Source organism: Rhinolophus hipposideros, assembly GCF_964194185.1.
Source record: "Rhinolophus hipposideros genome assembly, chromosome: 24".
NCBI lineage: Eukaryota > Metazoa > Chordata > Mammalia > Chiroptera > Rhinolophidae > Rhinolophus > Rhinolophus hipposideros.
The window spans coordinates 7,802,854-7,827,974 of NC_138070.1; the positions used below are offsets into that span (position 1 = coordinate 7,802,854).

General features: G+C 47.8%; 2 protein-coding genes across 3 annotated transcripts; one reads left to right on the top strand and one right to left on the bottom strand.

Moving 5' to 3' along the window:
* The first annotated feature begins 22 nt into the window (after window positions 1-22).
* RITA1 (RBPJ interacting and tubulin associated 1) lies at window positions 23-4,989 on the top strand. 2 transcript variants are annotated; one of them, XM_081037298.1, is made up of 4 exons: window positions 23-218; window positions 569-698; window positions 1,133-1,498; window positions 4,028-4,989. In XM_081037298.1, exons 3-4 carry the CDS (start codon window positions 1,197-1,199, stop codon window positions 4,533-4,535), a joined length of 810 nt encoding a protein of 269 aa, XP_080893424.1. In that variant the 5' UTR covers window positions 23-218; window positions 569-698; window positions 1,133-1,196; the 3' UTR covers window positions 4,536-4,989. The 2 variants fall into 2 exon arrangements, with proteins under 2 accessions (XP_080893424.1, XP_080893425.1); XM_081037299.1 differs by having other exon boundaries at window positions 191-396.
* A 728-nt stretch (window positions 4,990-5,717) lies between these two features.
* On the bottom strand, window positions 5,718-24,835 carry DRC10 (dynein regulatory complex subunit 10). The gene is made up of 5 exons (XM_081037112.1): window positions 24,738-24,835; window positions 12,077-12,884; window positions 9,321-9,554; window positions 7,649-7,720; window positions 5,718-6,186 (listed from the first exon to the last, which is right to left on the bottom strand). Exons 2-5 carry the CDS (start codon window positions 12,803-12,805, stop codon window positions 5,890-5,892), a joined length of 1,332 nt encoding a protein of 443 aa, XP_080893238.1. The 5' UTR covers window positions 12,806-12,884; window positions 24,738-24,835; the 3' UTR covers window positions 5,718-5,889.
* Between the last annotated feature and the right edge of the window lie 286 nt (window positions 24,836-25,121).

Consider the following 25,121-nt stretch of genomic DNA (forward strand, 5'->3'; position numbering starts at 1 on the left):
CTCCGCCCCCTGTGCCGCCCCCGGGGCCCGGCGCGCCCTGTCACGGTCCCCCGACTGGCTCGCGAAGCCCCTCTCGGAGGCTTTGGGGACCTCCGGGGGCGTTCAGAAGCGGGACCCCCTCCCGGGAGCCAATGGTTCCGGCCACGTCGCCCCGCCTCTGGCTGGTTGCTGTTTGGGACGCGCGCGGAGCACACGTCGCTAGGGCCTGGCTACCCGGGGTGAGTCAGCCCGCGCGGTTCCGGGGACGGGGGTTCTGGGCTCCAGGATTCCGAGCTCCGGAGAAACGCGGGTCACGGATGCAGCGCGCGTGCTCAAGCACCCCCACGGAGGAGTCCAAAGCTGGTGGGGAGGGGGCACTGAGGGTTACAGCCGACAGCCGTGAGACAAGATGCTCTGGTAGGAAATAAGAGTTCAGGGACATCGGACCTCACCCCGGACATCGACTTGGGGATTGGGGCGTGTGGGGTAGTGGGGGGTGAGGGAGGGGTCCCCTTATAGTAGAATGGTTAAGTGCACAAGCTCTGGACTCCTATCCGGTTCAAATTCCATTTCCATTTTTGTTTTGTAGGTGTGACTTACACATGTGACTTCACCTTTTGAAGCCTCAGTTTTGTCATCTGTAGAATGGACATAAAGTTTCTTCACAGGAGTCTTGAGAGGGTTAAATGAGACAATGTTTCTAAAGCTCTTTGCACGAGGTAGGTATGATATCAAAACTGATTATTATTACTTTCCCATAGATATATACAGGATGTAGGGACCTGCCCTGTCTCCCCCTCCCACCATTGTTTGTTTTCTGGTTGGTGCCAAAATGGGCACAGGTCCCATCTTTCCTTTATCCCCCTAGCGTTCTATAAATATTGAGTACACACTGTATGCTAGGAATGCATAATTATTAAACAATTGCTGGTAAGACCCTCCCACCCCTATCATTCTGACAACTAAAAAAAAGTCAAAACCAATTTCTGAAATGTCCCCTGGGGTTGGCAGTTCCCCTTTGAGGAGGACTGCTTGAGGGAGAACCTGACCTTTTTGCCCTTGAGGGAGAACCTTGGGGACCTAAGAGACTGCCAACCCTGATCTGCTGGCACTGCCGATGACAGACGGGTGGCACTGTGACCCCCTTTCACAGGGAGCCCTGGAGGCAGGGCCTGGCAGGCAGAGGAGGCCCACTGTCACCTGGGACCACGGACAGCATGAAGACCCCTGTGGAGCTGACCATTCCTGGGATGCAGAGCTTTCACCGCCAGCACCGCTGCCGGGGTGGCTATCAGGTCAAGGCCAAGGCATCGTATGTGGATGAGACTTTGTTTGGCAGCCCTGTGGGCACCCGGCCCACACTACCAGACTTTGACCCACCCTGGGTGGAGAAGGCCAACAGAACCAAAAGAGTGGGCACAGAGTCTTCACGGCCCTCAGGGGCCAACAGAAGCTTTGAGACCACCTCCTCCAGGGTCAGTACCCCGACCCTCACACCAAGGAAGAAGAACAAATACAGGTAACAGGATGGGGAGATGCACTCCTGTACTCAGTGTAGCCACCTAGGCTCCTCTTAGGACCCTGCTATTCATATGCTGTGTGTCCTTGGGCAAGCACCTTGACGTCTCTGGGCCGCAGTTTCCTGAGGTGAAAAATGGGACCTCATGGGATTGTTGAGAGGATTAAATTAGTGAAGTGTGTACAGTGCTTGGCACGGTAACCTGATAATTAGGAAATTTTCGATAAATGGTAGTCTGAGGCCAAGAGAGGTCAGGATTTGCCCAAGAGGACAGAGCAGTTTGCATAAGATTATTAGTGTGATCCATGAAATGACATAGCTGTGGTAGTTCCGCATTTCAGCAAGTTATTTTGAAAACAGTTCTTATTGCATTTTCATGAACAAGGTAGAAAATCAGGAGCTGATGCTAATGGTTATCATTAGATTATAATTAGATTATTTGGGTTATTTCAGATTAATACAGCCTGGAGAGGTATGTAGTGGTGAGCCACAGAGCTCTATCTTGTTACCTGTGGTTTGGACAGAGACACGGGAGACTGGTATATTAATCAACTCTGGCTTCCATGACAAAATACATAGACTGGGAGGTTTAAACAGTAGAAATTTATTTCTCACAGTTCTAGAGACTTGAAGTCCAAGATCAAGGGGCCAGCTTTTGGTCTCTCCTGAAGCCTCTCCTCGGCTTGCTGATGGTCACTGTTTCGCTGTCCTCACATAGCCTTTCTCTGAGCATGTACACGCCTGGTATCTCTTCTTATAGAAACATCATTCCTTCTGGATTAGGGTGCCGCCCTTATGATCTCATTTAACTTTAATTACCTCTTTAAAATTTAACATGAATTTTAGGAGGACACAATTCAGTGCATAACAACTAACCAATCATATTTAGGATCCATTCTGAGTCAGAAGGGACATATCATAATAATCAAGAGAAGGGCATGGTGCCTATTTAAGGAGATACAATTCAATGAGATAAAAGCAAGATTCCTTATTATGTCAGGTTGGGGGCGATGTACCTGACAAGTTCTGTGAACTACAAGGCAGGCTCAGGTTGGCATTAGCAGCGCTGATACCTACAACATGGCTGAAAACACTGATGTCAGGGTAGGCTGCATTAACAGAAGTATGGTGTCCATATCAAGGGAGGTTACGGTCAACCCCATGTTCTCCTAAAGGATGAAGTTTTGTGCTGGATGCTGAGAAGTAGAGGGTGTCAAGTGAGAAGGTGCATAAGAGGTAGAGGTGTTATTGAGCAAAAACTGCAGCACCAGACAGACAGGCTTCAACCAGACGTGTTTTGAATAGCTGAATCAAATGGCAAAAGGGTGACTTTTCAAAGATTTGAAATTTGGGAATGGAAGCACTTTCAGTCCTGGCCAAAAAAAACAGGGACCTGACTCAAAGGTATGCCATGAATACTTGTGGAATTAATTTAAAAAATAATTGCTGAATAAATCTAATTAAAGGTGAGAGGCCTAAAAGGTCTGATTTACTGATAGAGAGCTTGGCTCCTTGAGCCAGGCTGGATTTGAATCTTGTCTCTTCCCTCCTTCTTGCTGTGGGGCCTTACCCTCCCTATGCCTCAGTTTTCTTATCTATAAAATGGGATTATTACTTTCCCCCTCCTGTGGATGTTGTGAGAAATAATTAGATAATGCATGTGACGTGTTGAGTCCAGGGCCTGCATATATACAGCCACCAGTAAATATACAAACATTTAAAGAGATTCTCTGGTGAGGACAGGTCAGCTTATAACAGAAGTTCAAACTGAATATCCTCTCCATGACAAGCTCTGTGCTGTGTAATTTCAAATTCAATTTCAAAGTCGAAAGGACCATGAGACTGCAAAGGGTTTGGCTGATGAGGTCACTAGGAAAAAAGAAAAGTGGTGGGTAAAAGAAAAAGTGAAGGTTATAAAGACTAAGGTTATATTAATCGGGACTCTTGGTTGCAAGTGACAGAAAACTTACCCAAAACTGGCTTTAACAGAAAAGGCATTTGGGGCTCCTATTAACAGGGACTCAAACTGTCATTGGGAATCTGTGTCCATCTTAGTACAGCTTTCCCCCACACATTCCAGATGAGATGGCTACCGGCTGCTTTGCCCTTACAGCTGCCAGCTTATCAAGGCCAGAAAAACATCTGTTTCCTAGTAGTTTCAGCGAAGGTCCTATAGCAAACTCTCTTTGGACAGAATGGGTCATGTGGCCATTCCTGAGCCAATCAGTGTGTCCAGGAGAGTGGAATATGCAAATTGGCCAGGCCTGGGGTACATGCCTGGGGGTGGGGTCAGGATGGACGGGTCACTGGATGCTTGGCAGGGGCAAAACGACAGAGATGGGGGTAGTGGTACCGGAGGGGGCTGTGCCCTCACTATGGGTACCAGGCTGGAAGACGGGGACTTCTGGGATCTATAGGCAACCAACCCTTGCTGCTGCAGGTGCCTGGTAGGGGGTGAGGTGGGTGGGGATTAAGGTTGTAGGGTTTGTTCACTCCCCCAGCTCACTGCATTTCTCTTCCCTTTGCCAGACTGATCAGCCACACTCCTTCCTACTGTGATGAGTCACTGTTTGGCTCCCGACCTGAGGGCACCGGCTGGCAGGCCCCGTGGATGGCGAAGCGGGATGCAGCAAAACTCCACGCCCTCTTCTGGACACCCCCAGCTACCCCTAGGGGGAGCCATTCGCCCCGCCCCAGGGAGACCCCACTGCGTGCCATTCATCCAGCTGGTTCCTCCAAGACAGAGCCCAGGGTGGCGACAGACTCCCGGAAGTTGTCCGTGGATGAGTTAGACTTTCCACGGCCTCTGAGGCGGGAGCGTTCCCATTCCGTCACCCGCCTGAATGTCCCCAGCACTGGCTGCCCACCCACCAGTGGCCCCCACACAAATGGGCCTCATGATCCCAGGCCTTCCCCGTCGGGGGTGACCTTCCGGAGCTCCCCAGTGACTCCCAGGGCTCGGTCAGTCAGTGTTTCAGTGCCAGCTACCCCGCGACGTGGTGGGGCCAGCCAGAAACCAAAGCCCCCTTGGAAATGAGTTTCGTGGTCCTTTCAACAGGTTTGCCCATGGGGTCACAGCACAGGGTACGGTTTCAGAGGATGACACAGGTGGGGGCTTCTGGGGAGACCAGCAGGCATTGGAGAAGCACTCATGGGGGCAGACACAGTAATGGTGGTCAGTGCGTCCCCTATTCTGACAATCTGTAGTTGTTCCCTCCCCCCTCCGTGCGGATTTAGGGCCGTCCCTTGAGGTGCCTGTTCTAGTTCTGTCAGAGCCACATGCTGTATCAGTGCCAACCCCGGGATGTCCCCCCAGGAGAGACCCTCCACCTCCCCCATCACTCCCACATGTCTTGCCGCTGAGTCTGGAGGCCCCTGGAGTTTTTCCAGGCCAGGTGTGTGGACCACATGGGTGGGCATTTTTTATTTTAATAGTCATGTATTTATTTTCATGTATTAAATAGTAGCTCATTAAAGCCATGACTTCTAGTAATTTCTTTTTCTTTAGGGTAAAGGCCAGTGTTAGGCCTGAGTTGCCTTAAATAATAGGGAAGTGGCAGAAATCATGACAGTGGCGAGCGGGCAACTGAAGTTTGGGAACCCCAGCCTCAAGCAGCATGGGGCTCCCCCTCCCATCAGTTTGAGCTCATACCCCTAACTAGTGGGTCGGCGGGGGCAACCTGCAGTCTGTGCCGTCTCATGGGTGCTGCAGCTAAGCTCTAAAAGACCTGTAGGCCTAGGGTATCTGATGATGAGATTGTTCCACAAAAAGCAGAAAGCTGGATTTCTGTGTGATAGTCCCTGAGTTTTTAAACGCCAGCAATGAATTAAAAAAAAAAACACCATTGTTCAATTACCTAGGCACCAGATAAAGCCAATGTGACGCTGCTGGTTTATGGCCTCAGGACTCCTGGGTTTCCGCAGTGCTGGATGGGGGAGAAGTGGACAGATGGACTATCCCAGGGCAGGGGCGAGGGCAGCGTGAAGACCCGTTTCTCCTGGAGTTCCCTGCCTGCCCCCAGGCCGCACTGGGCAATCCTGGAGAGTGGTGTGTCCATTACAGCCATGGCAGTTTCCGGTCTGGGACCAATGGGGCTCCAGCCCGGGGTCAGCCTTCCCACAGAGGCGAAAGGAAGGAATGGTTAGGTGCTGACGCCCCGGCCTACGTGCTGTCATGGTAACAGCATCCACAAGCTCAAACATGCACACAGCCAACAGCCCCGGGTTAAACGAGGTTTACTTGTAGAATGTGCTTTAAAACAGTTTTTCATTTTGAAAAAGCATTAAAGCCAGCATTGCGGGGCTCCTTGTTCCAGTGGCTTCCTGGCCTGCTCTCCGGGAGGTGAAGGGCGCAAAGGGTACAGGGGTCAGAGCTGGCTGGGGGAGGGGCCTCATTTCTTGCCCTTGGCCTTCCCCTTCTTGACTTTCGCGTTGCCCTTGCCCCGCTTCCTCTTCTTGGACCTGAGCATGGAGCGGACCAGGTAGCCCTTCCACACGGCCTGGATGAGGGTGGCTGCCCGCACCATGCGCAGCATCTCCTGCTCGGCCTCCAAGTTCTTCTTGGAGTTGATCTCCTGCTCGGCCCGGATCTGGGAGAACTCCTCCACCAGTACGTTGTGCCTATATATCAGCTGCTCCAACTGGGCCTTCTCCTCCTTGTGGATGATGTCCAGCTCCTCGTACTCGTCCTGGGGACGGGTGGGGGAGGGGTCACCAGGCATCGGGCCTGCCTGCCGCCCTCCTCTGCACGCACCCCCACCCTTCCCAAAGGGGCTTCTGCCCCAGCAGTGCCACCTGCTCTCAGCCCTTCTGCCTCCGAGGTCCGAATGAGGATGGAAGAGGTGATGAGGTCCAACCTAGCTCGAGGTGGGACCCGACTGAAAGAATTTCAGGAACGAGGAAAGAACAAGACTTGTGGGTTGGCCAGACAGTTTAAAGCGCAGCTCAGCCGCACCTGAGAGACTTCGCCCTTCAAGCCTTCATTTTTCCTCATCTGAAACACGGGGACAGTTCCAAACCTGGGGGCAGGGGGGGTGGGAGCTGTTTCTAGGATTAAACGATGGACGTCATGACTGGATGTGGTGCCAGGCACACAGTGGGGACATAAAAAAACGCAAGCTACCGCCACTGAAGCTGTCTGTTTCACAAAGATACCCAGAGCCAAACTTCCTCCGGTGACTTGAGTTCCACAGTTCTTCCTTATGTCTAACTGCAGCCTCTCCTGCTGTAATTCACACCTAATCCCTCCCTCGTGCCCTCCCTTCCGCTAATGTTTACCCAGTATCTACCAGAAACAAAGGACTTTCAGAAGACAGAGTTGACTAGGAATCCACCCCTCTCTTTGGGACTAGAGAAACCACAGCACAGGCTCCAAAGCGTCCCTTCCTTAGAGCTCTCATGATCAGACAGAGCCAGACCCTGACTTGCCCTTCTCTGAACGACACACCTCACTTTGGAACACTCAGAGGCCGATGTCCCCTCCAGGGCTCACAGGACCTCCCTGGTCTGAAGCCAGGGCCATGGGCCACCAATGTTATCCCAGAGCTGGGTAGAAGGCTTGAGAGTTTGGCAGGCTTCCGTTCCCTGAGCACTTCCTCCGGGCCATATCCTATGCTGGGTCCAAGCATTTGCGACAATGGTGCCTCACTGAACCCATGGTCCCAGCACCAGGATTACTGCCTCCTAGCACCTGACACATCTCAGGCACTCAGGAGACACTTTCTGAGTGACTGAGGGAAGTGGTGGAGGCAAGCTCATGCCTGACTCCAGGGGATGAGCCCTGGTTTGGGAGGTGGGGAGGGGAGGAGGGCTGGTGCTGGTAGGAGCTGAAGGAGGGAACAGAGAGTTTGGGATGTGGACACTAGATGGAGCCAGGATCATTGGGTCTCGCGTCAAGCACATCTTACTGACTCACAGCTTCTGGCTCCTTCCTTTCCCACCTTCCCCCTCACTGATCCAGGTTAGACAAACCCTTGAGCCTAAGAAAGGGGTTGGGAAGGGGCCTGCTGCAGGCCCACGTTCCAAGGCCTCCCTGGCGAGGCCCAGAGCTTGGCACAGACCATGGACCATTTTGGGGCTTCTCCTCCTATCCCCTCATTCCTGGAGGATCTTGGGAAATATACTTGAGAGAGACAAGGCAGTGACAAATACCTGCTTTTCGCCCATCTCCATGTCGTATTTCTGAATCCAGTTCTCGATTTCCGTCTCCACTTTATATTTCTTCTAAAAAAATCCAATTAGTCATTGTTCGGAGGACTCGTGCTAACAATAAACAGCCCTGAGCACTCTTCACATCAGCCGGCCCTGGGGTGGGTGCTGTACACGCCTCGCCTGTGAATCCACACAAGGTAGGTTTCTCCTCCATTTCATAAATGGGGAAGCGGAAAATCAGGTGTGCTAACTGACTTGCCCAGGGTCACAGAGATGATGGGTAGGAGAACCTAGATTTGAAGCCAGGAGGCTGGCTCCAGAACATTCTAAGTAGAGGGAGCAGCAGGTGCAAAGGCCCTGGGGTGGGCAAAAGCTTGCGGTGTTTAAAGAACAGAAGTTGAGCCAGTGTGGCTGACATGGAGTGGCTGAGGAGCAGCACGGTCCCAGTGAGGGCAGAGTGAGAAGCTGTGTTACAGAGGGAGTGTCAGCGGGGGAAGGAAGATGGATTCTAGTGTAAAGGAAGCCACTGGATGGATTCAAACACAGGGAAGTGATATGATCTAATCTTGTTTTTAAAAGATCAGTTCCTATGTCTACGATGGAATGTGATTCAGCCATAAAAACGAATGAAGTGCCAATAAATGCTATGTGAATGAACCCTGGAAGCGTGATGCTAAGTGAAAGAAACCACCTACAAAAAGTATTCTAGGATGCCATTTCTACGAAGGGTGCAGAATGGGCAAATCCATAGACAGAAAGGAAATTAATGGTTGTCAGGGGCCAGAGGGTGGGGAGTGTGGGGAGAAACTGCTTCATGGGTGTGGGGTTTTATTTTGAGGAAATGAAAATGTTTTGGAATTAGACAGAGATGGTGGTTGTACAACACTGTGAATGTACTAAATGTCACTGAATTGTTCACTTTAAAATGGTTAATTACATGTTATATGAATTTCACCTTAATTTAAAAAAAAAAAAAAAACCCTGCTTCCTAATTCTACAGAGCAAGAGTTCTTAACTTGGGCACCATGGATGGGCTGGCTTTGGGGGGCCTGTGACCCCCGAGAACTGTCCACCAGTGTGTTTATGTGCATTTATGCCCATGTTTTCCATCAGATGCTCAAAAGAGTTATGACACTAAAATGAAATTGGGAACAAATATTAGAAAAGGTGCCCTTCGTGAAGAAAGGGATTTGGAAGCAAGCTGGGTGCACACTGGGCCTGGATCTTAACTGAGATGATGGGGAAGACCAATGAAGACATGATAGTTATTGAGCACCAGCTCTATCATCTGATTGAATTCTTATAATGACCCATTAAGACTGACTTGATCGCTTTCATTTTAAAGATGTGGAAAATCAGGCTCAGAGGGAGTCAATTGGCCTGAGGTTTTTGTGCCTCTTCATTTCCTCTGTACAGCAGTCGACAAATGGGTTTTATCATCTCTGTGGGCCTCAGAGGAGTTAGGGAACTTGCCCAAGGTTACCGAGCAGGCGTGTGGCAGGAGATCTGGTCTCTCTGCCCCGAGTCCCAAGGGACACTGCTCAATCCTGGGCTTCCTTTGCTCCCTGGGTGGCTGGGGCAGCCCTGCCCTGCCCTACACGCTGGACCTTTCTTTACCCAGTCCCCTGCCCCAGTGGTTCCATCATCCCTTCCTCCCCATTTCCCAGGGCACCTTCCGCAGCGCCTGCTCTGCCTCCCGGTTCTCCATGAGCAGGTTGTGGAACTGTGACCGCAGCTGATGGATCTCCTGCCGGATCTTGGCCACCCTGGCCTCCGAGGCCCGGAAATCCGCCTTCTGCTGCTTCTCGGCCTCATGCTTAGTGCGAAGGAGGCTGTTCTCTGAGAACCTGAGCACCTGGTGCAGGTGATTTTTCAGTTCTTGGATCACAAAGTTTTCTTTCTGCACCTGGGCCAGGAAGAGGAGGGGGTTCCCTTAACACCTGTGTGTCCACCGATAATCACAGGAGGAGCCGACCCCGACTGCACGCTCCTTAGGGCAGGGCACACTGATCACCTCCGTCTCATCCAGAGCCCAGCTTCTTGACTACCTCCCTCTACTTCCTGGCATGAGGGAAGGGCAAGGGGGGGATGAGCCAGGCCCCGGGAGGTCTGGAGGTCTGGAACAGCCACGATGCTCCTGCCCTGGGCACAGCAGGGGACGGCCGAGTCCGCAGAGACAGAGTGCGATGCGTGAAGGTGTGAGATAAACATACCCTGCAGCACTGCCACCCGCTCTCCCAAAGGGCCTGGCTTGTGACCTGCCCTGAGTCGGTTCTAAAATAGGAATGGAGGAGGAGGAGGCTGTCTTGTAAATAAGCTTGAAAGGCGGATCACAAACACTAGAGTCTCCCTCTGAACCCACCGGTGCTTGGCTGGCCCATGAGCTGGGGTCAGCTGGCAGCAGGGCTGCAGGGGGTCTGAGCTCATATCCCACACAGAGGGAGCAGGGAGGGAATGGGCCTTCTGGGCAAGCCTATCCGTTGGGCAAGGCTTCATGCTCTAGGTGTTGGCTTTTAGAGCAGGGAGTATTATTAGCAATCTAAGCTTTCCTTGTGGACTCCATAACATGCTTGACTGGTGTCACCCCCTCACTGAGGTCCAGTGACATGATGAAATTTGCTGACCTAGCAAAAATGGAATTTGACTTAGAAGCCCCAAACTGGTTCTATTACCCAAATGGGGACAGCAAGGCCATTTGGGGCCCTCTCCCTGTCCCTAGGTGGCACCCTGCCAACCTATGAGTTGCCTCCTCTGATTGAGCACACAGGAGCCAGTCACCTCTCCACGCAGCAAAGAGTTACTATGCCCCCCTTTTGTGCCTGGCTACTGGGGACACAGTGGAGGGCCAAAAGAGACAAGGTACCTGTCCTCTTGTGGGGGAGCCAGACCCAAATCAAATCATCAGCTAATCATCAACGCAAATATTTATCAACAAACTCTAATAAATGCCTTAAAGGACAAAAGCAGTGAGAACATAAAAAGGGGGGCTGCCTGGACTAGTGAATGGGGGGTGGGGTGCAAATAGCTTCATAAGGCCTGATCTCTCATCTGTCACCAGGATGAAAATGGAAGTGCCTGTGGCAGTGCTGGCTGGCTGTCCCCCAAGATCCATCCTCCCTGGGAAGGCCATGAGGTGGAATGTTAGGCTGGGAACGTGGCCCCAGCTACAGATCACCTTTCCCAGCATCTCTTCCCACTGGGTGTGGCTAAGAACTGCTACTTCTAGGTTATGTCCTTGAAAGGTAGGACCAAACCCCCTGTTCCCCTTTCCTCCTTCCTGATGGCCGGACCAGTGGTGACATGATGAGGGAAAGCTGGAGCAGCCTTCTAGGTCCACAGTTAGAAGTCACGTGGGGTACAGCAGAGAAGCCAGGTGGAAGAAGCCTGGACCCCTGATAACTTTATGAGGCAGAGCTTCTACGCCAGCTCCCGCTTTTCCATTAGAGAGAAATACATTTCCATCTTGACTAAGCCACTATTGTTTTGGGTATCTGTGTTTTAGCAGCCAAACCTATACTTATACACCATCTCAGGACTTAGTAAGGCTTTATATGTAAAGCATAATACATGTATGTGTCCAAAATGGTTATTCATAGATTGGGATCGTTTCTCTCCTTAGTAATTGTTCTAGAGCTTCCACCCGTCCCGCCTGCCCCTTGCCTTCGGAACAAAGACCACATTCCTTAATTAGGCCTCAAACCCTGTGTGATTGGTCCTCCTTCACCTCTCTCCAGGCCCAACTTTGCCCCCTTCTTTCTGGCTTGCTGGCAGTCTTTGGGTGTCTGAACCAGCCAGGCCAATTATCTTCTCAGGACCTAGGTATACACACTGCCCTCCACCTGTTACAGGGGTCTGCAAACAAAGGGCCACAGGCTAAATCTGGCCAGCCGCCTGCATCGGTAAATAAAGTTTTATTGGAACATAGCCCATTCACTTATGGATTGTTTCTGGCTGCTTTCACACTATAATGGCAGGGGTAAGTTTAGCAGTTGCAACGGAGATTGCCTGGCTAGCAAAGCCTAAGGTTTTTACTATCCAGCCCTCTGTGGGAAAAGTTTGCCTAACCCTGGCCTGGAAGGTTCTTCCCTACCTCACCTGCCTGGCTCACTCCCTCTCATTCTTTATGTCTTGGCTTTTGGTGTTAAGTTCAGTTCTTCTGTAACACTGCCTGATAGCAGTGTTATACGTACCCTTCATTGTACTTCTTAGAACTGTAATTAAATCAGCTCTTTAAGACCTACCTTCCCTACCGTGAACTCCATAAGGCTGGGACCACGAGGGCTCATTCGAAAGACCTGGCACCTAGTAAGTACTCAAAACCATATTTGTGGAAGAAAAGAAAACAGCTATTTAAATCACAGAGGAAAAACCTAACTACCAAAAGATTTGGGCCCCTCCCTTAACTTGACCCATACTGTGAAGCGATACCTCTGTATCTCTATTCTTCAAGCTCTCCGCCAATTCACTTTCAAGAGCATCGATGACTTCTTGGTTCCTCTTGTTCTGTCTAGTGACATCCTGTATGAAATGAGCCTTGTCTCTAGCTTCCATGGGGCTAGTGAGTAACCTCTCAAACAGGAAACCCCGGAGTTCTATCAGGCTATCAATAAAACTCTGGGCTTCTGCACTTCTGCCCAGCGACTGCATCTGCAAGAGCCTGGCAGCCTGCGGGTTATTGAGCAAGAGTCTCACGATGTTCTTGGTAGATTCTTTAATCTGCTGCCTAAGTGGTAGGAGGTAGGACTTCTGCTGCTGTATGGAGAGGAGGCGGTCTCTGAACCAGCCTTCGTCCTCGAACTCTTCTTTCTCCTGCAACCGCATTTCTTCATCCTGCAGGTAATTGACTTTGTCCAGGAGGAGCTGGCAGAGGTCCTCGTTTTCTCTCACTGCTTTCAGGATGTCCTCTCCCAGCATCCCCTCCAGATCCTCGTCATGGGATGCTGCCGATGACAGCAGGCTCACCAACTCCACCTTGTGGATGGTCTCATCCAGTACGGACATGATCCTCTTGGTCTCAATGGTGGTGAGTTTGCTCTGCGAGGGGACCAAGGATTTTAGCGGGGAAGCTGGCTTTTTGGATGTCTCTGCCATCAGCCTTATTCTGTTGCTATCGGAGCCTTTGTACAGAGGGGCCAAGGCGAGGCTGTCTAAAGCCATTTAGTGAGCTTTGTATGTCCTGGGAGACTGAGACTTTGGTAGCCTGGGTGGGTCTCCTGCTTTTATTATCCTTCACACCCTGAAAAAGGAAGGAGTAAGCAGTTAGTAGAGCTGTGCAGACATCGGGATGGGTGGTGTGGCCACGGCGGCCGTAAACTTGCCATTGAACGTTCAGTTCAGGTGCTCTGCAGCTTTTTCACAGACCCTCTCACCGGAAGCAGTTTTGAGCTTTGTGATAGTGTCAGAGCCACACGGGTAGGACCAAGGGTGGATCTGGGTCTCGGGCACGTGTGCCAGGCGGGGACCAACCAGGAATGCTGACATCATTTTAAGTATTCAAACACAGAAAACTGGTGACACAGTGATGGAAGAGTTGAGAGGCCGACCAGCGCAAGGTGAAGCCCCCTCAGTAATTGTTAATGGCAGGAAGTCACCACAGAAGGAGGAGGTAGGAAGCTTGGGGATCAGGGTCACCCAGGGGAAGATGGAAGCACAGCCACTTCCTGTCCTGGAGGAGCTAGAACTGCAGAGGAGCTGTGGCCAGTGCTGGAAACGCAGCCCAAAGCAAAGAGAGGGGAAATACTCTGGCTTCTCCCTTTCTCCCGCCCTCCAGTCTAACAGCAGTGCCTCCCATTGGCCAAACCAGTGAGAAACCAACTGACAAGGGAGCCTGGTTCTCCTAATGCAGCCTGGGGGCAGCAGACCGAGACACGAAGCAAACAGTGGAGCCGAGAGCAACCAGGACCAACCCAGCATCCGGGCACTAGGTGCTTAAGTGTGAATTTTAAAAATCGGGGTGTGGTGAACGATGCCTTGGAAGTACAATAAAAACAAAACAAAACTGTTTCGCTAAATGAAAAGTGATATCCTGGAACGGAAAAAAAGGACGTAAGTAGGAAAACTGGTGAAGTCCAAATCGAGTCGCTAGTTCAGCTAATAGCATTGGGCCAATGTGAATTTCTTAGTCTGAGAACCACAGCAAGCTGATGTAAGATGTTAACATCAGCGGGAGCTGAAGGCAGGGTGGACAGGAATTCTGTATTATCTTTGCAACTTTTCTGTAAATCTACAATTATTACACAATGAAAAGCTTATTTAAAAGACTGCTTCAGAAGAATCTATGGCGGCAATCAGAAATCAATAATTTGCATTGCCTCCATGGCATGATGGCTAAGAGAACTAGCTTTGCAGCAGTCCCACTTGGATTCAGATCCTTGCTTTGGAGACCTTGGGCGGGATATCTAATTCCTCCTAAGCTTGAGCGTCATTGGCCGTAAGACAGGGATCTTCAGCTTCGAGGGGAAGTTTCTGGCACGGGGCCCGGACATTCTAAGTGCTCAATAAATAACTAATATTATTAGCCCAGGGAAACGGAAACCCCAAGTCTAGGACTTGAGTGATTTCCCAGTCTGAGTCTCTGGCTCCTGCTGGAGGTCCAGATATACCTACCGAATGCCTGCCCCCCAGGATCGGCTGGGCTCCCAACATACTAAGATGGACCCCACCATGTGCTAACCCCTCACCCTGCTCCCTCTTTTTCCCTGCCTTGATGATCAGCAATTCTGCCATCCTTGTGGCTCAAGTCAGAAACCCGAGTGCCACCCCTCTCTCTTCCTTACCCCCCACATCCAATCTGCCACCCTGTCTATCAATGTTCTCTCCTCCACAGCTCCTAGTCCATTTCTTTCTCAGCAGCCTCTCTGCCACTAAGGGCCTTATAATCTCTCACTTAGATGATGAAAGAGCTTCTTAACGGGTCTGCTTACATCTGCTCCTGCTCCCTGCAATAAAGATCATCCCTGTAGCCATCTATTCTGGTATTTATTGAGCGCCTGGGGATATAAAAGAGATGCAAGGTATGGTTCCCGTCCTCCCAGGGTTTATAACCTAGTTTGGGACATGAAACAGGCACACACGAGAGTTCAGCAACCATAGGAGGAAGGAGAGAAAGTTGTAGTCACAGAGTAGGTCGAGATTATGACCAGCCTCCAACACCAGAGTGGGGACTTTGTCTTGTAGGAAATTGGGATCCACTTTGATTTCAGGAAAAGCGTAACAGGATAAAATCAGGTTTTTGAGCAAGATCTGTTGTATGGATGATTTCTAGGGAAAGGGCTGGTGGTGGGTAGGTAGGTTGAGATATTATACACCTTCCACCCAAGGGCCTTTTGCACGTGCTGTTTCTTTTTCTTGAAACACGCTTCTCTGTCCTCCTTCTTAAATGTATTCATTATACTCAGATCTCAGTTCACGCGTTTCTTCAGTGAAGCCTTTCCTGGGCTTCCAGGCTGGGTCAAAGTCTCATTTTAGGTTCTCATAAGGCCACGGCCCTTTGTGGCAGGCACCATCCCCCATCTCAAACTCCTTCCCTCTTGCTTGCCTCTGCTTGTAGAGGCTGGACATACTTAACGTTCACCTTCTCAGCCTCCTTTTCAGCTAGGGGTGGCTATAGACACGGTTCAAGCCAGGGAAATGGGAAGGAGGAGGAATCGATGGGACTTGATGAGTGAAAGACAGTTTTGAGTTTAGGTGACTCGGAGAGAATGGTGGGGCCCTTGAGACACTAGGGAAATTGGGAGAGGGAGTTTGGAAGGGAAGACAAAGAGCTCAGTTTTAAATTCATTGAGTTCTAGCTGTCATACCTGGAGTAGACCGCGGATAAGGATGCGTTGGCCTTCCCATGATCCATTTCCTCTTTGTCAGGTGACAGCACCCCAGTTCTCCTTTGAGGAACTCATCCACTCTCCCACTGTGTGCAGTCTTGGTGGGACTGCCAGTCAAAGAGCCCTGCTTCCTTCCCCCTGGGAATTCTGAAGAATGACTCACGGATGGGGAAATGGTGGAAGCCGATTCATGCCAGTGGCAGGTTCCTGAAGAGCCTGCTACCAAGATCCCCAGAACCTGAAGTTCATCAGCTTTGCCGTCACCCTTTTGTTTCGCCAGGGTCAGTTTCTGTTGCTTGCAATCAAAGAACCCTAGCTGACAAAATAGTCTAGGCAACTGACAACACAAGACTGAGGGGGCTTCTGGAAGACCTTGGGGATGGAGACATAAATGCAAGGAAGAGGAAGTGATATCTAAAGCCATGAAGGATATCTTCAGTTCACCAAACCAGAGAGTAAACAGAGAGAAAGAGAGGGAATCACCTAAAGTGACTAGAAACAAGGAAGAAAGACGGCCAGGTCAGGCACTAAGGGTGCTTTGTTCCTTGGCCAGGTGGAATGGGTCCCAAATCAGAAGCCTCTGGAAGCTGAGGACTGAGTCCAGAAGGGTATTATCCTGCATCTCTTTCATTCCTGCGAACTTCCTGCTCTCCATTTGATCTCAGGATTTCCTTTATGGCTCCTCCTGAAAGATAACGTTTTAGGGACAGCCATGGCGCTTCCTCCGCCTCTCTGAGGATGAAGGATCTTTGCCCCGGGGCCACAGGATGAACGTGACCAAAGTGTTTAATGAACGCACTTCTCCCCATTGTCCCCCAAAGCTCTCAGGTATAAATCAAAAATGGCTGAATTCTTCAGAGATGGCGACTGGAAATGCAACATTATATGAAATGTTTCCAATTGGCTTTCAGCCAAATTACCTCTTGTGCTTTAAAGGGCAAACTTGTTTTCTTTGATTATGATGACGCCCATCAGTTCTTGACAGCTCATTTGGGTGAACAAGAAAAAGCCGGTGGAACTAGGATTAGAGGGAAATGCAGCTGATTCTGATGACAAAAATCACTGGAGAATCTCTTTTCCTTGAATTCTAATATGATTATTTCACGTGCTTTTTAATACCACCAACCTTAATATTTAAATCATTTCCAACTTAAGCCTCTCCTTTGAAAATTCCTGCCCTGAGAGTGAAGCAAGATTGTTAATGGATGGGGAACTTTAATTGGATCTTCCCTTTATTTGTCATTAATTCTGCTTATGAACTTTATAAATGGAAATATATCTTTATTATGCAAATTATACCTCGACTTCATTCAAATGGGCTGGTTGGATATTTTATTACTTTCGCTATCAGAACATGATAAAAAAAAGGTTTGAGATAAATTATATTTTTTTCCCTGGGGAATAAAAAGGGGAAGAAAACCAAACACAACTGCCCCATATATCCACTGGTACAGGGAGAAGTCAGAGGGTGTTCTAAAAACTGGAGTGTGTGTATGTGTGCGGGGGGATCTCGTTTTAAGGAATGCCATTTTAATATTAGCTAAACCCTGAGAACCTACTATGTGCCGAACGCTGTGCTAATTTTATATGAATTAGCTCCTTTTTTCCACACAACAGTGTTATGAGGTAGGTGCTTTTATTACCTCCATTTTATAGACGAGAAAAGGGAGACAGAGAGAGGTTGGATGTTTCTATTAGTTTACAGCTAGTAAGTAATAGCGCTGGGATTTAAGCCCAGGAGCCTGTACCACATAACCACTATTCTGTCCAGTCACCCGATTTTAAGATTGACTTCTATGGTGGACATAGTAGAATGATTCTTTGTTGGTCCAGTTTCAATGAGCCCTGTCAAGCAGAGACCTAGAGAACAGATGTATTTAAGATTAGTTCCTATAGCATTCAGTCTGCTTAACTACAAATATGACTATTCATATTTGTTGTTTTATATATGTAAATACACACACACAATACTTTCACCACACAATGCTCCTACTGGTGTCATGTTCCCATGCGTATACCCAGCATTAGACAGTTTGCAACAATAGAGCTGTCACTCCATCCTTTCTCCTTAAGAAGGCTTATCAGAGTGCGAGTGAGAGCGACTAAATTATCTTAGGGTAAGCTTTGAATCGTCTCTCATTGATTTTATACTTTTGAGTCCATCACTCACATACCTTGGAATTTATTGTCAACTAATTACCAAGAGATACATCATATCTGATCATGACCCAGGGATCATAGGGCAGCATGACGCCACACCGTATGCAGCAGAACTGATGGAAAGAGGGCTTCATCAAGGTTAGTTAGTTCTAGTTCAGTGTTGCCCAATCTCCCTCATTAGCATGCCACCTTTGGAATTTCCGCCAAATCTATAGACCAAATTGTACTATTATCAACTTAATTTTTTTAAAGTATACTTTTATCCTTAAGTACTTTGCATTAAAAAGGAAACTTCCTATCTCTACTGTAACTGGAAAATCTATCTCATTTTCCTTAAGTAGAAGCTAATAATGTCTACATCCTGATATTTCATTCCAGCTAGATACTATTCCCCAGGAAAAATGAGTCTGAGACCAGACCTCTGTTGTTAAAAAGCAAGATTAGTAAGTGGTAGGGAGATGTTAAAGATATACTAACAAAAAGAGAGAAGAGGCAAATTATTAATATCAGAAAGAAAAGAGGGGCCATCACCACGGATCCCATGTTAATATGACAATAAAGGAATATTATGAACAAGTTGATGGCCACAAATTTGATAACCTACGTGAAATGGACCAATTCCTTGAAGGACACAACCTACCAAAACTCACACAAGGAGAAACAGATAACCCAAATAAGTCTATGTCTATTTCAGAACTCAATAATTAATAACCTTCCAAAACAGAAAGCACCACGCCTAGATGATTTCACTGGTGAATTCTACCAAATATTTAAGAAAGAAATTATACCAGTTCTCTACAATCTGTTCTATAAAATAAAAGCAAAAAGAATACTTCCTGATTCTATGAGATTAGCATTACTCTAATACCAAAATAAAGACATCATAAGAAAGGGAAATGACAGGCCAATATATCTCATGAACATAGATGCTAAAATCCTCAACAAAATATTCACAAATTGAATCCAACAATACATAAAAACAATTATATACCATGACCAAGTAGGGATTATTGCAGGTCCACAAGACTGGTTCAACATTCAAGAATCAATTAATGTAACACGTCACATCAACAAGAAGAAAAATCACATGATCATATCAATAGATGCAGAAAAAGCATTTGACAGAATCCAATACCCAACCATGATAACGAAACAAAATAAAACAAAACAACCTCTCAGCAAACTAAGAACAGAGTGGAACTTCCTAAACTTGATAAAGAAAATCTTCAAGCATAGTGAATACAGTCGATAATATTGTAACAACTATGTATGGTGTCAGATGTATACTAGACTTAGAGGGGTGATCATTAGCTAACATCCTACTTAATTGTGACAAACTAGAGGTTTCTCCCTTAAGATCAGGGACGAGGCAAGGATATCCCCTCTTACCACTCCTGTTCAACATTGTACTAGAAGTCCTAGCTAATGCAATAAGACAAGAAAAGGAAGTAAAATGTATACAAATTGAGAAGGAAGAAATAAAAATATGTTTGTTTGCAGGTGACATGATTGTTTATGTAGAAAATCCCAAAGAATCAACAAAAACCCTCCTGGCAATAAATAATTATAGCAAAGTTGCAGGATATAAGGTTAATATACAAAGTAATTAATTAATTAATTTATTTATTTATTTTTAGGGGTTTTTTTTTAGTTTTTTTTTTTTTATTAGTTTCAGGTGCACAAGACAAAGTAATACTTAGACGTTTATCATTTATATCCCTCACACTATGTGAACCCCCCTCCCCCCATCCACTATCCCTCTGACATCGCACAGAGCCATTACATTTCCATACAAAATACTTATTAACATCAAGCTGAGACTTTCTCATTGATGCAATGGGAACTAAGAGACCTGAAAAGGGTCTTCAGCACAGTCTTCTCATCATGGGAATCAATGTAAATAACTTTGGTGCCACGTGTACATCTCTTCTCAAACCAGATATCACTGAACCAACAAAAGCAATGACACACATCCTCCTTTAGTGCCAGCCTTCTGTTGGAAATTCACAACACATGTATTCCTAGACAATTAAACATTTTCTCATTGATTCTTACTTAGCTCTGACTGAGATTTCATGTTTTCCTAGCTCCATTCCTGACATGTCCCATGACTTGAACAAAAAAGGGCTGCTTTCAGCTTAGATGTGAGTAAGCTAAGGAAGAATGGTTTGGGGTAGGAAATAAGGTTGGGGGTAGAAATGGCAGAGAGAAGTTTTCACATGAGATGGAGCTCATGGTCTATGTTTCTATTTTTCTACCCTAGTGAAAAATGTACAATTTCTGTATGATTGCAGATTGAATAAAGCCATGTTGTGGAGTTCACAAATTTGCATAGCTTATGTGATATACTTTGATAGTTCTTCATGTTCTGAGAGGTTCAATTCCCACCCACCCCCATGCCCCTCGGCACCTAATGCTGCCTGCTTCATCCTTATCCCAATGTTGTGCTTAGAACTCATAGAAGTCTCTAATGGGTAAGAGAGTCTGGGTTGCTTATTTCCGATCCCACCACTTACATACTGAGTTAATAAGCAGAAGTTGTGTCTTTGATGCAGTAGGAATTTTCCTTTTAGCCTCTGGAAGATCCCACCAGCCTGCAAAACACACAACTAGCTTTCTTTAGAAGAACTCTATATGCTTTATCAGAGCCTTCCATGTCTACAGAGGGGAAAGAGAGGGGCTAAAAAGGGGCCAAAAATTCATGATGAAGACTGCTATCCCAAGCAACCATCATCGCACATGAAGAGATAGCCAACCCAGAATTCCCCATAGGCCTATTTTCCCACAGGGAGGTGTTGGCACAATAGGATAATGTTATGTCACAAAATAGGTTATGTCCTGAGTTAGAATCAGAAAAAGAGTGTCATGGGCCGGCCCGGTGGCTCAGGCGGTCAGAGCTCCGTGCTCCTAACTCCGAAGGCTGCAGGTTTGATTCCCACATGGGCCAGTGGGCTCTCAACCACAAGGTTGCCAGTTCAACTCCTTGAGTCCCGCAAGGGATGGTGGGCTCTGCCCCCTGCAACTTAGATTGAACACGGCACCTTGAGCTGAGCTGCCACTGAGCTCCGGGATGGCTCAGTTTGTTGGAGTGCGTCCTTTCAACCACAAGGTTGCCGGTTCGACTCCCTCCAAGGGATGGTGGGCCGCGTCCCCTGCAACTAGCAATGGCAACAGCAACTGGACCTGGAACTGAGCTGCGCCCTCCACAACTAAGATTGAAAAGGACAACAACTTGAAGCTGAATGGCACCCTCCACAACTAAGACTGAAAGGACAACAACTTGACTTGGAAAAAAAAGTCCTGGAAGTACACACTGTTCCCCAATAAAGTCCTGTTCCCCTTCCCCAATAAAATCTTTAAAAAGAAAAGAAAAAGAAAAAGAGTGTCATGTTTTAATAGTGAGAACTATGGGCCAAGGTTTGGCCTGTGGGCGGTTTCCCATCCTGGTACTCAGGACTTAGAATTTTAAAATAAAAGATTTAAATCTAACTTGGGTTTTTTCTTTTTCAGAGTTTAGGTACTTTTGTTTGTTCTATCACCACTTTTGAACTATTCCCCAATCCTCTCTTGTCCTTTCTGAGAACCCATATTTTGTGGATTGCATTGAACTTGCAAAAGATTCCCAGGCCGGGGCTGTGAAGGCTGGAGGGGTTAACAGACAGGATCTCTTCTGTGGTGATAGCTCTGTGGCCACGGCTGCAATGTTGTCCCGAGCTTTGGAGACCGAGGACAAAGAACAGTGACCAGGGATGGGAGGGAACGTGCTCCTGGGGACAGATTTCTAAACTGCTAGTTACAATGAACAACTTGGCCCCCAATTGGCCACAGCGATAGCCCTGGGCAAATTTAGTTGACCTTCTGGGCCCTCATCTCTGAAACAGAAAAGAAAAACATGAGCCTAGTGAACAGTGGTTAAGTTTGTGGGTTCTGGGGTCAGACACATTTGGGGTTCAATCGCAGTGCATCCCCATTTCCTTGCGGTGTGCCTCTAGGCAAGTAGAACAACGTCTCTAAGCTTTGGCTTCTTTGTCGGCAAAACAGTGACAGTAGGGGGATCCACACTTGGTAGAACTGCTGTCTGAGTATAAAATGAAGTCCTGCCTCAATAATGTTTAGCTTCTATTACTTTTATTATGACTTCAAAAATGATACAATTTAATATTAATATCTGGATACTTCTTTTTCCCTCAAAATAGCATGTATGTTTTTGTGAGAAGACTTTGTAAAGAGTCAAAGTGGAACCACTTTTTACTATTTCTGTTTTTAATTTTTCTGGTTTCTATATTATTCATGTTTTTCTGTTAGTGATGGAGGAGAACAGAGATCCACCAAACTCCTCAGCATTCTCCAGTTTCCTCCTTACAAGTGAGTTCATCATGATTTTTAATTCCTCTTTTGGTTACAGTGTAGCTTTAGAAGAGTTTATTTCCGGTTATATCCAACGGTAGTAATGGATTTAGAATTCTTCTCACATAAACTTCCCTTACTTAAAAGTATATTTAAATTATAACCTTATAAAATGCAAAACACTGGCTTTTCCTGACTGACAGGTTATGTTGAAACCAAGGGTTGTGGCCCTTTAGTGAGTGAAATCAATTTGCCAGTTAAAAATAAATGAAAGCGAATAGAAAACATTAAAGTGCGTTGCGTGTAGTAAGTATTCATTTGTAATTAAACATGTGTCTGCTGCGTGGAGAAGGAAAATGTATTTATTTGTCTGGTTTGTGGTTAAAAAAACAACCTGTGTTGGAAAGCCCTCACGTCAAAGGTGTTACCTTAGTCGTAGGATATAAGCCCCTGCTATTATTTGAGAGCTAAGGTCAAAGAGCTACTTTTTGGTGATGCTCTGTATTGTAAACGCTCTTGGTTTTTAATCACTTTTGCTTTCAGCTCCACCAAGTAGGGCCTGCAGGGAAAAGGTGTGTGTGTGTGTGTGTGTGTGTGTGTGTGTGTGTGTGTGTGTGTGTGTGTGATTTGCCTTGCATAAAAATGCCAGTCTAGAACAGGGTTTCTCAACTCCACACTATTGACATTTTGGGCCAAATGAGTCTTTGTTGTGAGGGCTGTCCTGTGCATTGTAGGATGTTTAGCAGCATTCCTATTCCCCTGCTGGATGCCAGCAGCATCATCCTTCTACTACAAGTTGCTGATCAGTTGAAGACAGAATGTCTCCAGATACTGCCAAACACCCCTCGGGGGTAGGGGGGTGCCCCTGGTTGTGAACCACTGGTCTAGACCACAATGGCCTTGCTCTGCTATAAAACTCCTGGACTCCCCATCCCAAGCCCAGTGCTCCATCCAGCTTCAATGGAAGGCTTGTCTAAGTCTGGCCCAGCTCCATGGGACAAGCTGCCATCTGTGCCACCTAAAGCCACCATCAGTTACAGGATCAAGAACAGATTCACAAGGTGGTGTTAGGAGACCTGGGTGCACGACTCGCTTGCCAGAGGCTCTGGGAATAAGTGTGGGCAAATCCCTTATCTCTGTGGCACTTGGGGATAAAACACCTGTCCTAGCCACATCAAAGGGAGCTGGGTGGAGGAGGGATGATTTGATAGATCCCTTTGGAGAGTTAAAAGCCCTCTTCAAAGGGAAGTATTATAATATGTTCAGGCATGAATCAGGTGGTACATCAGCCTCATTGCCCCCAAGCTCTTCTCTGGGGGGGGGGAGGAAAGCGCGTGGAATTTTCACTGCAAACCAAATGAGAACCCCAAGATAAAACCCCAGCATTTTCATCTCCCCATGTAGACCTGGAATGTGTTCCCAAGAGTACCCTCACCCAGAGCCAGGACAGAGCTCTGTCTGGGATGTCCTGGGCAGCCCGCGGAGCCTGGAGGCAGGAGACTGATACTGAGACTCTGCAGCCTTTGTTACAGCTCCTTTCAGTCAAAGGGCTGTTTGGGGCTTTCTGGATGGAGGGTGAAGTCTGGGAAAGGGCATGGTGGGCTAGATTCTTGCTTCCCGCTAACAACATTTTATATTCAGACAAGGCATAAACAGTGACCTCAGAACTCACCCCTTCTCACTCTTGACTTTCCCACCATTTTCACTCCTTGGCCGTTTGTCCTGTCCTGTCTGAGTTATCCCAGTTATGAATCTCACTTCCTCTTGATCACCTGACAGGGGGACCAGGAAATAAGAAAGTCTCTGGGATTTGATCGATTAGAAAATTCAGCCATCTCAACCTTCCCTCATTGCTTTTTGAGGAGAGGGTTTGTTGACCGCCTCACTCCATCCTTCTGGAAGGGAATCACTGCAGGTGTAATTTTAATTTACCTGTATATTATTATATTTGATTCGTGTCTATCTCTCCCATGAGACAAGTTCCAGGAGGAGAGGAATGACGGTGGTTGTACGGATTGCTCCACTCCCAGATCTAGTAGTAAGTACTGCTCAGCAAATACTTGTTGAATAAATGAATATTCAAGATATGGAAAGAGATAACTCTGTTGTTGGAGCTATTTTAAGCAGGCAGAGTCAAGGATGGATGTGTTCTAGGGGAAAAGCTGCTACGTACTGAGCACTTACTATGTTCCTCCGTTCCATGCCGAGCTCTTCATCGCCTCACCTCATTTAATCTTCAAACCCTGTGTCTTACATTTGTAAACGACATCATTTTAAGGACTGGGATGGGAGTTAAGTTTCAAAGTTAACACAAAAGGCAAAAATTGGCATAATCAAAATGACCTAATTTAAACCCTCACAAAGTGAGATGCCTTCCATTGAATACTCACCCTGGAATCCATGGCCATTGGGTGGAATGCAAGGGGACTTACAAACTATCCTCTCACCCCCAGCACCTATATTTGACTTGAAATTAGTTAACTCTGGTGTGGCTCCATCTGACTCCACGTTTTATGGATGAGAAAGCGGGGCCATGAAGATGATAAGCAGAGGGGTAGAGTACATCGAAGATGTCCACTGGTCCTTGCAGGCGGTCGACGGGGACGGAGGTCGAGGGGGAGGCAGGGTGTGGAGAGCAGGGTCCTGGGGGGGGACGCGATCGCAGTGGGGGCTATTGATTCTTCAGCGAGCCAAAGACAGTGAGCTGGTCCCCATTCCACATCTCCCCTCCATCCCCAGCCTTTCCCAACCTGGTCACTCACCTGCTCCAAGTGCTGCAGCTTTCTGTATTCACTGTTACCTCCGCTGTACCTGCGTTGCTAGGTAACCCGCCAAACTCAGAAGGCGGGACCCAGCGTCTGACTGATTTTTCTTTTTCACCCTTTAATAACTCGCTCGGCTCAGTTCGTCCCACCTTCTGAGGCCTGACCAATCAGAGACACTGTCTCTCTGACCCTCCACCAATTGAAAGACTCTGAATTGGGCAGAACTAGTAAGGACGGGAGAATGGGAGGGGGATGGGGCGGAGCTTCTTAGTCCCGCCCCTGCTCTGGAAGGCGGGCTTGGAATCGTGCATCGGCAGCGGGCGGGAACTGGGGAAGGACGTGAGGCTTGGCCAATACGAGCTCAACATGGCAACCTAGCGA